The following is a 15139-nucleotide window of genomic DNA, read 5'->3' on the forward strand; positions in this document are numbered from 1 at the left end:
AAAAGGGCGAGTTGGCAACGCCGAAACGCAAATACTCTAGTAACAGCTTTTCAAATGAATTTTCTCTTATTTTTGCTCTCTCTTTTTTCCGATCTCTCCATCTCTGTAACACTCATTGCAGGCTCATCACGTTGAGAAATGCTTACAAAAGCTATTACGCGCTTTACACAAAGATCGCGCACATGCACTTGCACACTATCGCCACCTTTTGAACTCCGGCGGTCCAGGTGGTTTGGAGGCTGCCGCTTCGGAACGTCCACGCACTTTGGAACGCTTAATTGATATTGATCGCGCTGTTAATCAATCTATGACCATGTTAAAACGCTATCCAGAATTATCTTCAAAGATTTCACAGCTAATGAACGACTATATTTTGGCATTACGCAGCAAGGATGACATACCCGGATCATCGTTGGGTATGAGCGAGGAGGCTGAGGCAGCTATTTTGGATAAATATCGTGTTGAAATCGAACGTAAGGTAGCGGAGAAAGAACGTTTACGTTTGGCCGAGAAGCAGCGTAAAGAGCAACGTGCAGCTGAGCGTGAGAAGTTGCGTGAGGAGAAATTACGCATGGAAGCCAAGAAGGTAGATGAGCTGTTGAAATCGCAAGCCGAGCAAGACAGCGGCGCAAGCGGTTCGGGATCTTCCGGCTTGTCTTCTTCCTCATCCGTCTCACTTGGTGACTCGAAGGTAAGCAGCAAAGAAATGGGACAGCTAGCAGATCCTACAAAATTATCGCAAAGCGATAAGGAGAGCACTGGTGGTGAAGAGTATGCTGATGTAACTATGAGGTAAGTTTCATGAGATACACGCTCTTGTGTGCAAAATTACTACTCACAATTTACTCTCTCTCTTTCAAAGCACCAAAACCCAAACCGTCCTGCCCACAGTCGATGACGATGCCGTACAGCGCGCTGTTGAAGATGTAGCCGCTGCTGTTGCTCATCAAGAAGCTGAGCCACAAGTGCAACATTTTATGTCACACGATTTGGGTCATCGTGAATCGGTAAAAGAAATAAAATAGAATTCAAAACCATCCACTCAATAATATCAAATTCTTGTCTGCAGAGCTTCTCGCTGCGTCGTGAATTTGCTCATACGCACGCGAACAAAGAGGGACGTAATGTCCTCTTCACCATGTCCTTCGTTGGGCTTGCAATGGTTGCCGCCGTTGTTGTTGGTATTGCAGTGGCTAAGTGGAGAACTGCTCGCTCGCCACATGCGCAAGGCTTCATTGAAGTTGATCAGGTGAGTTTCGGTGGAAAAGTAAATGTAGTGAGCCTCCGCTGAAAAAAAAAATTTAAAAGCTTATTTGAGGAAATCAGTTGTTGTTATTTTAGTAGTTCATTATATACTATGATGTGCTCTTTATTGGTGGAATGATATAATTTTCGCTTGAATCAGATTTCGTATCTCGGCAAGTAGGTAAAAGGCCCCCTGTAGCGGTCTTTTGTTCAATGGTTTAGAACCTTGCGTTCAACTCTTTTATGCGAAGAACGAATTGGGGCCATGGTGTAGTTGCAACCTACACTGATGGCATCATCGTTACATTCAGAGAATATAGTGAAACTGGGCTTCTATATAAAAGGAGTACATATAAATAACCAGAAAAGAACAATATATTACGCTGAATATCCCATAGAGCCGAAACTAAATTCTGATTTGTGACGCCTTAAGGTAGTAGCCCGCGCTAAAAAAAGGTGCTGGCCAAGGACCCTTTTCGCCATCTTCAACTAAGGCTGATAGAAATCGTTAGGTAGTCGTGCCATATAAAGATCCAGTTAACGTTTACTGGAGATGAGGAAAACGTAAATATGTCCAGAAATCTATCATGATTTGAGAAATTGTCGACAAAGGCTAGCAACGAGTGAAGAGCCCAACACCATTCCAGATCTCTTAAGACACAATTCCTTTCGGGTCTATATTTGGATGGCCCGTTCTTCGAAGCACCACTCCTGAACATTTCTTTTAGTATACCCGATCAATTTAGCTTCTTCCAAAGAGAAGTTTCGACTATTAACGACTCCTATCAAGAGAGATCGCAATCTGTAGCCCAGGGGGGCAATTCTGGTTCTGGGAATATGCGTTCTGGGTTATATAGAAGAAAGTAAATATCATAGGTACTGCAGGACAGAGCACGACCGAGCAAACTATTTTGGTAGAGTATCCAGTTTTTCGGATATCTTGGCAAATATGGTGTAGATGAGATAACGTTTTCTATCTTACATTTTCTTTAAAAGAAGGGCGTTCATTACCTCTGTGATTGGCGCGTAATAGACTAAGCCAGAGCTCCCTATGTGAGCGCAACATTCTTTAACGGCTCACAGCAGGATGTAAAGGATTTCATGAAATTTGCTAAGCTTTCCAAGTTGGCGGAAGGAGGGATAAAAGACTTGTGGTATCACCCCTCACCCCTTTAAACATTTGGCTTGCAACCATGTTACGCTGTGTAATAATACTTATAATGTTTTTTTATGTTATATTATATTGTGTTATGTTGTTGTTGTTGTTGTTGTTGTAGCGATTAGGTTACTCCCCGAAGGCTTTGGGGAGTGTTATCGATGTGATGGTCCTTTGTCGGATACAGATCCGATACGCTCCGGTAACACAGCACCATTAAGGTGCTGGCCCGACCATCTCGGGAACGATTTATATGGCCACATTAAACCTTCAGGCCATCCCTCCCTCCCCACCCCCAAGTTCCATGAGGAGCTTGGGGTCGCCAGAGCCTCGTCTGTTAGTGAAACGGGATTCGCCGCTCGAAGGTGAGGTTGACAATTGGGTTGGAGAAGCTATATATTGCGCTACACAACCCCTTGTGTTATGTTAGTCCAGGTTACATTGCACCGTTATTTTACAAAATTGGCATTCAAATATGAAAGTTATGATTTTTTCGAATCCAGCTGAGCTCAGGGCTAAGAAATCTCAAGTTTGCCGCATGGTGGTATTGGTTTTGCAATTTGTGGATAAATGGTTTTGCAAAGGCATCGACGATATTGAATTATGTTATTTTACGTTATATGCTATGATAAATGATGTAACTTTGTGTTATGTTATGTTTATGTTGTGTTGTGTTGTGTTATTTTATGTAATGTTATCTTGTGTCATGTGATGTTTGGTTATGTTATGTTATGCTGCGTTATTATATGTTTTATTTCATTATGTTGCATATCATATTTTGTTATGTTTTATTATGTACAAATTTTTTGTTATATTACATTAAGCGTTGCAGCGTTGTATTATGTTATTTTATGTAATGCTATATTTTTTTTTTTTTTGTACCGTTTTGTTATTTAATATTCTGTTATGTTTTCTCATTTTTTCTGGGTACTCTGCTGATGTTTTATGTAATCTTACATTTCCAGAATGCCACCACACATCATCCCGTTGTACCGGAAGAGAAAATCGTGGCGAATATGCAAATCAATGGATATGAGAACCCCACATACAAATATTTCGAGGTGAAAGAGTAAAATAACAACAAAAAATTTTAATAACAGAAAAATAAATTTTGCAAATATTGTAAAGGCACTCCACAACTCAGAAATCCCACTATAGTAAAAATAAGCCCCGCCCCTCCCTATAAAAAAAACCTTATAATAACTATCCCCCCTATAAAAAGCCTGCTTTGTCATACCACTTATACATTAAAGAAATTTAAAAACAATACGTTTTAGAAATCAGTCATACCAAAACCAAACATTAACAATCCAAGCCATATTAAGAATACAAAAAAATTAGTTTAAGAAAACAAACAACTTAGCAGCAAAAACAGCAACAAAAATATGTAATAATATTTGTAAATTAAAAATAGTAAAAGTGCTAAAAGAAAAACAAAAAAAGGGGGGCAAATAAAATAGAAGTCGACAGCAAAATAGCGCAAAACAAGATCAGTAAAAATTTTTTTTAAAGAGAGTAAAAAAAATTATTTGAATATTTAAAACGAGCGCAAAAAATCAGATAATTTAGTTCACAAAAATACAAATACAGGCATTGAGTAAAATTCACTAAATAACACAATCACACACACCAAAACACATTCACTCACAAAAGTTACTCAATGGAAGAAACAAAACTCGAATAATTAACAGTTCTTTCATACTCTCATCTACAAAAAACCAAAAAAATAGTATGTTGTTCTTGTTTAGAAAGTATTAATTAAAAATTATGTGTAATGAGTAAAAAAGAAGCAGAAACTTAAATTTAAGTAAAAAAACTCAAAAAGCAAATTAAATTTAAGCAAAATGAGAAAAAATTCAGAGAATTTTCAAAGCAAACAAAAATTTTATGAAAGTGTGAAAATACATATTTATTTATGTGAAAAATTTTATTTAACTAAATAATAAATAAGTAAAAAATTTGCAATTAAAACACAGCAACATCGAGAAATTGGGGCAACAAAATGCTGCTCGAATTATTAAATTTATGTTGCGAAAATTTCATGAATAACTCTGTAGCGTGGCTGGGCGAAAGCTAAGAACCACCCCAAATTATAGCAAACTCCTCATAGGAGAAAAAAGAGAGCCAAATTCAGTGTGAGACGGCTTCATTACACCACCAAAAGCAAACGATAGTTGCAAAAAGCTTTTCGGGAGCTTTCTGTAAAACTGTGGCGAGAAAAACAAAGTACGTGGAAATGCATATTAACTCTGCAGCTTTTCAAAAGCTCATTAGTTCAAGTACGCCACATAGTTTCAAAATTTTAGAACTCCTAAATAAAGGCGTTTTATTGCATAACAACGATGCATCATAACGATGTTAACTTACCGCGACAGCTATGTTTCTTGTAGTGTAAAAGCTTCACTAGATTTTCGAAAATACATAATACATAATCGAAATAAACATCAAACAGTTGAAAAGTAGTTTTCACTCAACCACGCACGGGGATATAGAACATCACGCAAGTAATGATATGCAAATTTGAGATAAACTGAAATGTATTTTAAGGGAAAAATCATTACATAAAATTAAGTGGATTTTTATTTTTTGTGTAAACGTACTATAAAAATTGATAATAATATATGAACATAAAAAGGTTTAACTGCATAAACCTAGAAAGCTCATTACGCCTGTTTAAAAAGACAACAAAACAAACTTTCACTCACTCTAGTCTTAACAACCTATCAACAACAACAAAAAAAACGCTAAACAAACAATCGCCTGCTTTTTCATTAATCCCCAAAGACGCTACAAAAACAAAACTTTAGCATTAACTGGTTAAGGATTCTATATTATATATACATATATAAAATAAGTTAATATATGGAAATTAAATAGCGGAAAGTGCATAAATTTGTATACATACAGACATACAGACATAACTACAATTACATACACACATTTAAATGCCTGCTGTTTTTGTTATACTAAGCAAAATACATACATACGTACATAAACACATGAAACAACAGCGCACTCTTGCCAAAAGCGTAGATGTGCATTTTTTATGATTTTGAGCCAATGTGTTCATTCTTCTTATTCTTTTTGCAAAACAAAGCACTTGTGTGTAGGAAATATCACTGCTTTGTCGAAAAGATAAGCTTTTAAGCTTGATTTCTTAACATTCCTATTTTATGCACATACTTGCTTATGGCAAGCGATGTATATGTATAAAAGCGTGTTAAGTGAGCAAACTTTTAAGAAGCGTTTCTGTGCAAATGAGTAAAACTTTGTGAGCCACGCTTATAATAGTAAGCTTTTTGTAAAGGGATTTTGTACGCATTGGAAGAGAAAATAATTAAAAAATTAGGCTTTTGAGCTCTTCTTATTACATTGTGTACTCAAATATATTACGTTTGCAAAATCAATAACAATTTCCCGAACATATTTTGAAACTTTTTTTAAAAGCTTTGCCAATTATCGGCTCTAAAAGCTTAAAGCTCGCAAAGCGTCGAACCCGTTTTCAAAAGCTTCTACACATTTCGCCTCTAAAAACTTAAAGCTCGCAAAGCATCGACACTTTTTGCAAAAGCTTCGATATATTTCCTCTTTAAAAGCTTAAAGTTCACAAATTCATTTTTTTGCAGTAGGCAAACATGTTTTATAAAACTTACATATACTGAGCTACAAAAACTTATTTCCTATACGAAAGCAAAATATTCATATCAATTTTCATATTTATATTAGTTATATTAATAGTCTAGTGATTTTAGTATATTTAATTTACTAGTCATTTAATTATACGTATTTATATAATTTAATTATGTACTTGACAAATACATTTTGAACACTTGTGTAAACTTAATCAAAGGCAAAAATCAACACTCCAAAACTATGCAATACTTATACATACCCTCTAGAGAATATGTCAAGTTCTGAACTGGTGCACTTCGAATGAATTCGTAACCATTACTAGTTCGCCCTCAAACTTTTCTACTTGCTTTCAGCTGGCGACTTTTATATGGAAATTGTCCCCCGCTGCATTACATTTTCTATAGTTCGGAATTAGTGACAACCTAGCTGCTATCAACTGGTTCTCATTTAGGGCCTTTAGCTCTGAATCAGATATTTGCATCACTAGTTACTAAGTTCTTAACAGGGTATAGCATAGTATATGTATGTATGTAGTGCGCAGATGCCCTCAAGAGCTTCGTGGAGCATCGGGAATTTATTCGGCATTCACCTACATATGTATATGTTGTGTGAGCGCAGCGATTAAAATTCAGCAGAACAAGTAGTGAATCAGTTTTCGCTTGTACATCAAGCAGCAAACATCTCACGCGTAAGCTCTATGCTAAAATGTCTCCTTATTTACACGTACAAAACTAAACTTACTCCTTAACACATACTCCTACAAAATAAGTGACGTTCGGATTAGAAAATCTGCTGGCTTTGTGCGTCACTGATGTAGGGTTATGGAAACAAGTTGTTGCAAAAATAAGTGGCTTTCATATTTGTTTTTACTGACCAACAATGATGGTCCAACATATACATACAAATGTATGAGCTATTTATTTATGTACTTATACTATGTTCCGCTCAACAATAAAGTTACTTAGTTGATGTGCAGTATTTGTTATTTGATAAATTGAATAATTTTCTTTTTATTTAAATAATTTTTATTAATTAACTCAATGATGATGCAAAAGGAAAACAATTGTTTTAAAAGATGTCAAAATCAATATATTTGTCATAGTCACAAACCTTCAAAAATATGCCAGCAAGTGTGTATGAACATTGAAAAATATTTCTCAGCACGTAGCGTTGTCAACATCCCGCATTAACTGGCTGCGAATTACACGCAGCTAATGAATACATTTCCACAACGCTCACGCGCGCTCTCTCCCTAGCAATCAATTTTTAAAGTAACAAAACCACACTCACCAATAACCACTGTCGCATACATACTGATTGTTTGTGTGTGTGTAACTTCAGTACTGAGGAGGCTACACTTTTATGTGAATATACAACATTTGCTGGTGATCACTGAGCGCGCTGACTAACACTCAAAACGTCTACTATGCGCGACGTATGCGGTTATCGTAAGCTCTCCCTTACAGCAGCTGAGCTTTGGACATTTTCTTTGACGTGCTGATAGCTGTAATTCGTAACTGCTTCTTGAATTTCTTGAGCCACATTTTTTTCACAACACAAGCGTGAAATATGACACATAAACATATACAACAAAACTAAAACGCTCTATAAAAAATACCAAAAAGAAATGCAGCTAACAACAAATATTGCTTAAAAAATTATATGTAAACTATAACTAAAACGCTAATAAACAAAACAACAGCTACAAATTCTTAAAAAATGCAAAAATCTAAATGCAAACTCTAAGCGTAAAAAATAAATGCTAAGCAAATCCAGAAAAATCTAGTCAAAGCTTAAATATTTTTATGTTGATTTATTATACATTTACATATACATATATAGCATACATGCATATATACACATACATACATAAATATATATTTTAAAACAAAACAAATATTAAAAAAAAATTATACATATATGTAAAAGCAAAAACAAATCTGAATAATAAGTTAAACAAGAACAACAACAACCGCAACAATTGATATTTACACTTACAATTAGCGAAGAAGAAACAGAAAGAAAAGCGTAAAAATAAATTAAAATTTATAAAGAAACAGATGGATAAAATAATGAAGAAATTGTAAGCAAAAACCCCGTCCTGTGTGAATTAAACTTAAAGAAGTAAAATTTACTTAAAAAAAATAACAAAAACCAAAAAAATTAAAAAAAACGTATTAAAAAAAAACAAAATAAAAGAAAAAGTCACAAATCAAACAAATACCGAAAGAAAATATCAGCAAGTAAATTTATAATAGTATGCGAAAATATGAACAAAAAAAAAAATTTATTTAAAAATTCAAACACCTGTAAAAACGACTCGCATTTGTTTCTCGACGTCGCTCCATAAACATCACATTTTGTTGTACTAAATGCTAAGAACATGTGTAAGCAAAAAAGATTAAAAAAAGTATTTTCGAAAATTTTCGTAAATTCTTTTTAAAAAATTTAAATTAATTATTTTTTGGAACTTTCATTTCCTTTTTTCAGAGCTAAAAATTGTGATTTTGGAATATTTTATAAAAAAAAAATATTTTTTATAATTAAAATAAATTATAAATAAAAATTTATTTTAATTTTTTTGAGAGCTTAAAAACTAAAAAATTTTTTTGGAATTATTTACTTATATTTTTTTTTTAATAATTTAATTTAATATATTTTTTTTATGAGCTAAAAACGAACATTTCTTTTGGAATTATTTATTTATAAAAAATTTTTTTAATAAAAAGAAAAACGATTCTATAAAAATTAAAAATAAGTCAATAAAAATTATACTATTTTATTTGTTAAATAGCATTATTTATATATAATATATGAATAATTTGTTTTTATTTATTTATTTTTTTTTTGCAAATGTTACTTTCCACAACTTTTGGTTATCTTCTCTCATTTTGCTTAGAATTTCATGAGGAAAAGTTCAGTGTATCTGAAAATCTTTATAAAAATTTAAAACTTTTTTTATTTTCTTCGAATTTTTTGCTTATTTTTAACGAAAAATTTCTTCTATTAAAATTAATAATTTCGCACATCCTTAAATAGTGTTTTTTTTTTTTTTGTAAACTTTTTTTTTAATTGTTTATTTTTTATGAAAATAAAATGTTTTTAATGCCCATTGTTTTCGTATTTTTAACGAAAAACGTTTTAAATAAAGATTTATAATTTTACACATTTAAAAAAAATGTTTTTAGATTTTCGCCTGTATTTCTTACTTAAATTTTTTTTTAATTTTAAAATATTAAAACTTTATTTAAATTCGTTAAAAACTATTAATATTCATATATTTTTTTCGTTTTTTATGAAATTTCATAATTTTTTACATCTTACTTTTTTATGTATTAAAATTATTTTTAATTAAATTTTTACATTACATAAACGAAGCAAAAAAAGGGTTTTAACAAAAATTTTTGATGAAATTTCATAATTTTACATATTTTTAAATAATTTTAAGTCTTTGTCAATTTATTTTTTTTTATTTTTAATTTTTTCTGGAAAGCTTTTTTACGAATTTTTAAAAAAATATAAATTAAATTTCTTTTATAAAATTTAAATTTCAAAATTTAGAAAAAATATTTGTAATTAATTATGTGTTTTTCATTTTGTATAAATATTTTGTTCATGTTTTTCTTATGCACTTTTTTTTGGTAATTTTTCTTTTCCCAAAAAATATTTTAATAGAAATAAAATTTCACACATTTATTAAAAATTAATTATTGTATTATTGCAACAAAAAATTTATATATAAATTAGTATTAGAATAATATTATATATACATATACATGTGAATGTACTCCATGACAATTGTAATTGCAACAATAATTGTACGCTAATATTATTATTCTTATTATATTTGAAAACAAAAACCAAAACAACTATAACACAACAGCAACAACAATAGATAAAACTTATGTATGTATAACCCAACAACCAAAAAGAGACAAAAAATACCGGAAAATAGGAATAAACAGGAAGTGACACGTTCAATTTTGTTTTTTCGAACATAGGCAGCACTTTTTCTGTCACTAAATAAAAAAGAGTTGAAAGCTCATGGCAGATTTGAATGATAGTTTGAAAAGCTTCTAAAAAAGCTCAATTCAATTAAAATTTTAATGTATTCAAAAATTTACCGTATAAAATACTTTTATTAGTAACGTCCATATTTTCAAAAGTTAAAAGCTCCACGCACATACTATCACACTGGCAAAAAGCTCTGAACACACAAACTACTAAATGTGGAAATTAAAAAAAATACAATTTGTAGTAGTACTTGTGTTCTGTATTTGTTGTAGTACTGGTAAATGCGCGAAGATTGTATTTGTAATTGTAAAATGTTTCATTAAAGCAAAAACAAAATTAAAAAAACAAAAGCAAAAAATACAAACTTGTAATTTTAAAAACCAAACTTTTAAGCATAAGTTGACGTTTCGAGCATAAAGCAAAGAACGAAAACTGAAAATGTCGTCGAAGAAAGCGAGCTACATTAATGAATATATTAAAAGCGATTTAAAATAAAAAAGGGAAATGGCATATAAAAGTATTTAAATGGAAAAAATAAGAGAAAATTCTGTAAGTGGTAAAATGTCTGTGGAATAAAATGTATGAAAATATGCTAATTTAAATTCAGTGTAAACAATAATAATAAGTCAAAATTTAATAATAATACTGAAAAAATAATAGTAAAAAATAATACATACACACATACAGGTATACAACATATACACACAAGTAAACATGTACACTGTGTAAACCAGAAAAAAGCACAGCAATATTTAGTGCTGAGAAGATATGAGAAAATGCAAAAAAAAAAACAATTACAGAAACAAAGTAACATACAAACAATTTTTTTCTTTAAAATTTTTTTTGTCCTTTTTTCGAAATATTTTGCATAAATAATAAAAATAAAAAACAAACAAAAAACAAAAATATAAAATTGTTTTTATTTACAAGAAAGCTTAAAAAGAGTGTAAATGATAGCTAAGTGCCTAAACTAGCTTTTTTTGGTGAAAGCTTGCCGCTAAGCATAAAAATAGGTTACATGACGTGAGTTAATCGGTTTATCGATAACTATTGACGATTTGTGTATATCTCTTGAACCAAGCCAACTGTCAAATTTTTTGTTTTTGCAAAATAAATGTAACCATTTCTAGATTAGTCCACGACTTAATATAAAGTTCCATCATTAACCCTTCAAGGTAGAAATCGAATTTATCGGTACACAATTAACCCAACACAATAATGTCTTGAACAAATTAAGATTTTCTAAATTTTCTTTTTATAGCATATATCTACTTGCATGTAGGTTAAGGCGCAATTGGATTCAAGGTTCCATCATTGACGGTTCAATAGATATACGCAAAAGGAACAAAAATAATCGAAAAACCGATTAATGCACTTAGCGCCTCAACCGTTACCGATAGCACGGTGAATGAAAATGTGTTTAAGTCTACAAGTGGGTAGCTATACAATGATATAAAAAAAATTTGAGATTTTGTTTGGTGAAAGAGATAAACACAAAGATAAGTTGGTAGTCAGCGCGGATCGCTCAAACGATAAATCGTATGTAGAAATTGAACTACTAACGATGGAACATTAAGTCAAAGTGTAGATTAATCTACAAATAGGTGGCTATATAATGCAAAACAAAAGTTTAAAATATCGTGCCTGATTGAAAAGATATAGGGCAATTTAGGTGATGGGTCATTTGTGTACCCATACATTGCATTTTTTGCCTTGAAGGGTTAATGATGGAACTTGATATCAAATTGTGTATTAATCTACAAGTAAGTACCTATGTATTGCAAAATTTTTTGTTTGGAATTTTGGGTGGGTGAAGAAATATACACAATAAACTGTTTATTGACAAATACTGACATCCAAACAGATTATTGAACCAAACAAATTTTAAATTTTTTTTTTCTTTCACCATATAGCTACTTACTTGTAGATTAAGGTACAGTCTGACTCAAGGTTCTTTCGTTAACGGGTAAGGCGCTAAGTGCATTAATCGGTTGTTCGATTATTATTGTTCCTTTTGCGTTTGTCTCTTGAATCAAGCCAAATGTCTAAATTTTTGTTTCTGCAATATATAGGCATCCTTTTGTAGATTAATCCACAGTTTGATGTCAAGTTCCATCATTAACCCTTCAAGGTGAAAATCGAATTTAAAGATACGCGAATGCCCCAGCACAAGAATCTCATGAAGAAATTAAGATTTTCTAAATTTTCTTTTTGTATCGTATGTGTACTTACTTGTAGATTAAGGTGCAATTTGATTCAAGGTTCCATCATCAATGGTTCCAGAGATGGGCAGTATTAATCGAAAAACCGATTAAAGCGCTTAGCGTCTCAACCGTTAACGATATAGCCTTGAATCAAATGGTGGCTTAACCGGCAAGTCAGTAGCTGAATGCTGCAAGAAAAAAATTTTTGAAATTGTGCTTGGTTTAAGAGATATACACAACAATCGGTTTAGTCTGCAATGGTCGTCAACAAACCGATTACTGTGTATATCTCTTGAACCAAAGCAAATGGCAAAGTGTTTGTTTTTGAAATATCTAGGTGCTCTTCTGTAGATTAATCCACAATTTGACCTACATTTCTATCTTTAACCCTTCAGTGCAAAATGAGAATTTATCGGTACGCGAATGACCCAGCATCTGAATTACCCCATATCTCTTGAACCAAGAAAAATTTTTTAAAGTTCTTTTGTATTATAAAGCCACCCACTTGTAGATTAATCCACAATTTGGCATCAAGTTCCATCATTAACCCTTCAAGGCAAAAAATGGCTATTATGGGCACACGAATGACCCACCACTTAAATTTCTCTATATCTCTGGAACCAAGCAAGATTTTCTTAACCTTTTTTGCATTATGTAGTTACCTTTGTGTTGGTTAGGATACAATTAAATTCAATGTTCTATCATCAACCTTTCGAGCGCTACGTAAAATATCCGGCGCACGTCAAATACTGCCGACTAAACCGATTATTGTGTATATCTCTTGAACCAAGCGCACTTTCAACATTTTTTTTGTCGCAGCATTCAGCCTCTGACTTGCAGATTAAGCCACCATTTGATTCAAGGTTCTATCACTAACGGTTTAGGCGCTAAGTGCAATAATCGATTTTTCGATTAATAGTGTCCTTCTCTTGAACCCTTTATGATAGGACCTTGAATCAAATTGTGAAATAATCTACAAGTAGGCGGCTATATAATGCATAGCAAGAGTTTGGAAAATCTTTCTTGGTTCAAGAGATATAGAGAAATTTAGGTGGTGGGTCATTCGTGTACCCATAATTGATGATAGAACCTTGAATTTAATTGTATCCTAATCAACACAAAGGTAACTACATAATGCAAAAAAAGGTTAAGAAAATCTTGCTTGGTTCCAGAGATATAGAGAAATTTAAGTGGTGGGTCATTCGTGTGCCCATAATACCCATTGTTTGCCCTGAAGGGTTAATGATGGAACTTGATTCCAAATTGTGGATTAATCTACAAGTGGGTGGCTTTATAATACAAAAGAAAACTTTAAAAAATCTTTCTTGGTTCAAGAGATATGGGGTAATTTAGATGCTGGGTCATTCGCGTATCGATGAATTCTCATTTTGCACTGAAGGGTTAAAGATAGAGGTTTAGATTAAATTATGGATTAATCTACAGGTGAGCACCTAGATATTACAAAACAAAAACTTTACTATTTGCTTTGGTTCAAGAGATATACACAGTAATCGGTTTGTTGACAACTACTACCGACTAAACCGATTATTGTATATATCTCTTGAACCAAACCAATTTTCAAATTTTTTTTCTTTCACTATATAGCTACTTACATATAGATTAAGGCACCATTGCATTCAAAGTTCTATCACTAACGGTTTAGGCACTAACTGCTTTAATCGGTTTTTCGATAACCACTGCCCTTCTCTGGAACCATTGATGATGGAACCTTGAATCAAATTGCACCTTAATCTACAGGTAAGTACACATAATGATACAAAAAGAAAATTTATAAAATCTTAATTTGTTCATGAGATTCTTGTACTGGGCATTCGCGTATCGATAAATTCGCTTTTAACCTTGAAGGGTTAATGATGGAACTTGATATCAAATTGCAAAAAAATTTGCAATACGTAGGTACTTAATTGTAGATTAATACACAATTTGACATCAAGTTCCATCATTAACCCTTCAAGGCAAAAAATGCAATGTATCGGTACACAAATGAACCATCACCTAAATTGCTTTATATCTCTTGAACCCAGCAAGATTTTTTTTTGCGTTACATAGCTACCTATTTGTAGATTACAACGTTATGTGAATCAAAGTTCCATCATTAACCCTTCAGGGCAAAAATGGCAATTTTTCGGTACACAAATGACCCAGCGCCTTAATTGCCCTATATCTTTTCAACCAGGCATGATATTTTAAACTTTTGTTTTGCATTATATAGCCACCTATTTGTAGATTAATCCACACTTTGACTTAAGGTTCCATCGTGAGTAGTTCAATTTCTACATACGATTTATCGCTTGATCGATCAGTGCTGACTACCAGCTTATCTTTGTGTATATCTCCTTAACCAAACAAAATCTCAACATGTTTTTTTATTTCATTCCATAGCTACCCACTTGTGGACTTAAACCTATTTTCATTCAGGGTTCTATCGTTTACGGTTAAGGCGCTAAATGCATTAATCGGGTTTTCGATTATTTTTGTTCCTTTTGCGAATATCTCTTGAACCAAGCCAAATGCCTAAGGTTTTGTTTTTGCTGTATACAGATACCCAACTGTAGATTAATCTACAATTTGACATCATTCCATCATTAACCCTTCAAGGTGAAAATCGAATTTATCTGTACACAAATGACCCAACACAAGAATCTCTTCAACAAATTAAGATTTTCTAAATGTTCCTTTTGTATCATATACCTAGTTACTTGTAGATTAAGGCACAGTGTGATTCAAGGTTCCATTTTTAACGGTTCAAAAGATATACAAAGAAGGAACACTAGCAATCGAAAGCCCGATGAATGCACTTAGCGCCTTAACCGTTAACGGCCAATCAGTATATCTTCGTTTCTCCTTAAAGCGTTGAAGTGCCTAA

At 32.2% G+C, this 15139-nt stretch overlaps 1 protein-coding gene across 12 annotated transcripts in view; it reads left to right on the forward strand.

Annotated features, from left to right (window-relative positions):
• The window catches only part of Appl (amyloid-beta-like protein), a 262090-nt gene extending 251273 nt beyond the window's left edge, over window positions 1–10817 (forward strand). For all 12 annotated transcript variants that reach the window (XM_067779753.1, XM_067779763.1, XM_067779764.1 and 9 more), the window contains exons 9-12: window positions 122–792; window positions 863–1007; window positions 1070–1249; window positions 3367–10817. In XM_067779753.1, coding sequence (XP_067635854.1) covers window positions 122–792; window positions 863–1007; window positions 1070–1249; window positions 3367–3474 — 1104 coding nt within the window. In that variant the 3' untranslated portion in view covers window positions 3475–10817. The remainder of the gene's footprint in view (window positions 1–121; window positions 793–862; window positions 1008–1069; window positions 1250–3366) is intronic.
• Window positions 10818–15139: the final 4322 nt, after the last annotated feature.

The sequence above is a fragment of the Eurosta solidaginis genome, chromosome 4 (genome assembly GCF_040869045.1).
Source record: "Eurosta solidaginis isolate ZX-2024a chromosome 4, ASM4086904v1, whole genome shotgun sequence".
Lineage (NCBI taxonomy): Eukaryota > Metazoa > Arthropoda > Insecta > Diptera > Tephritidae > Eurosta > Eurosta solidaginis.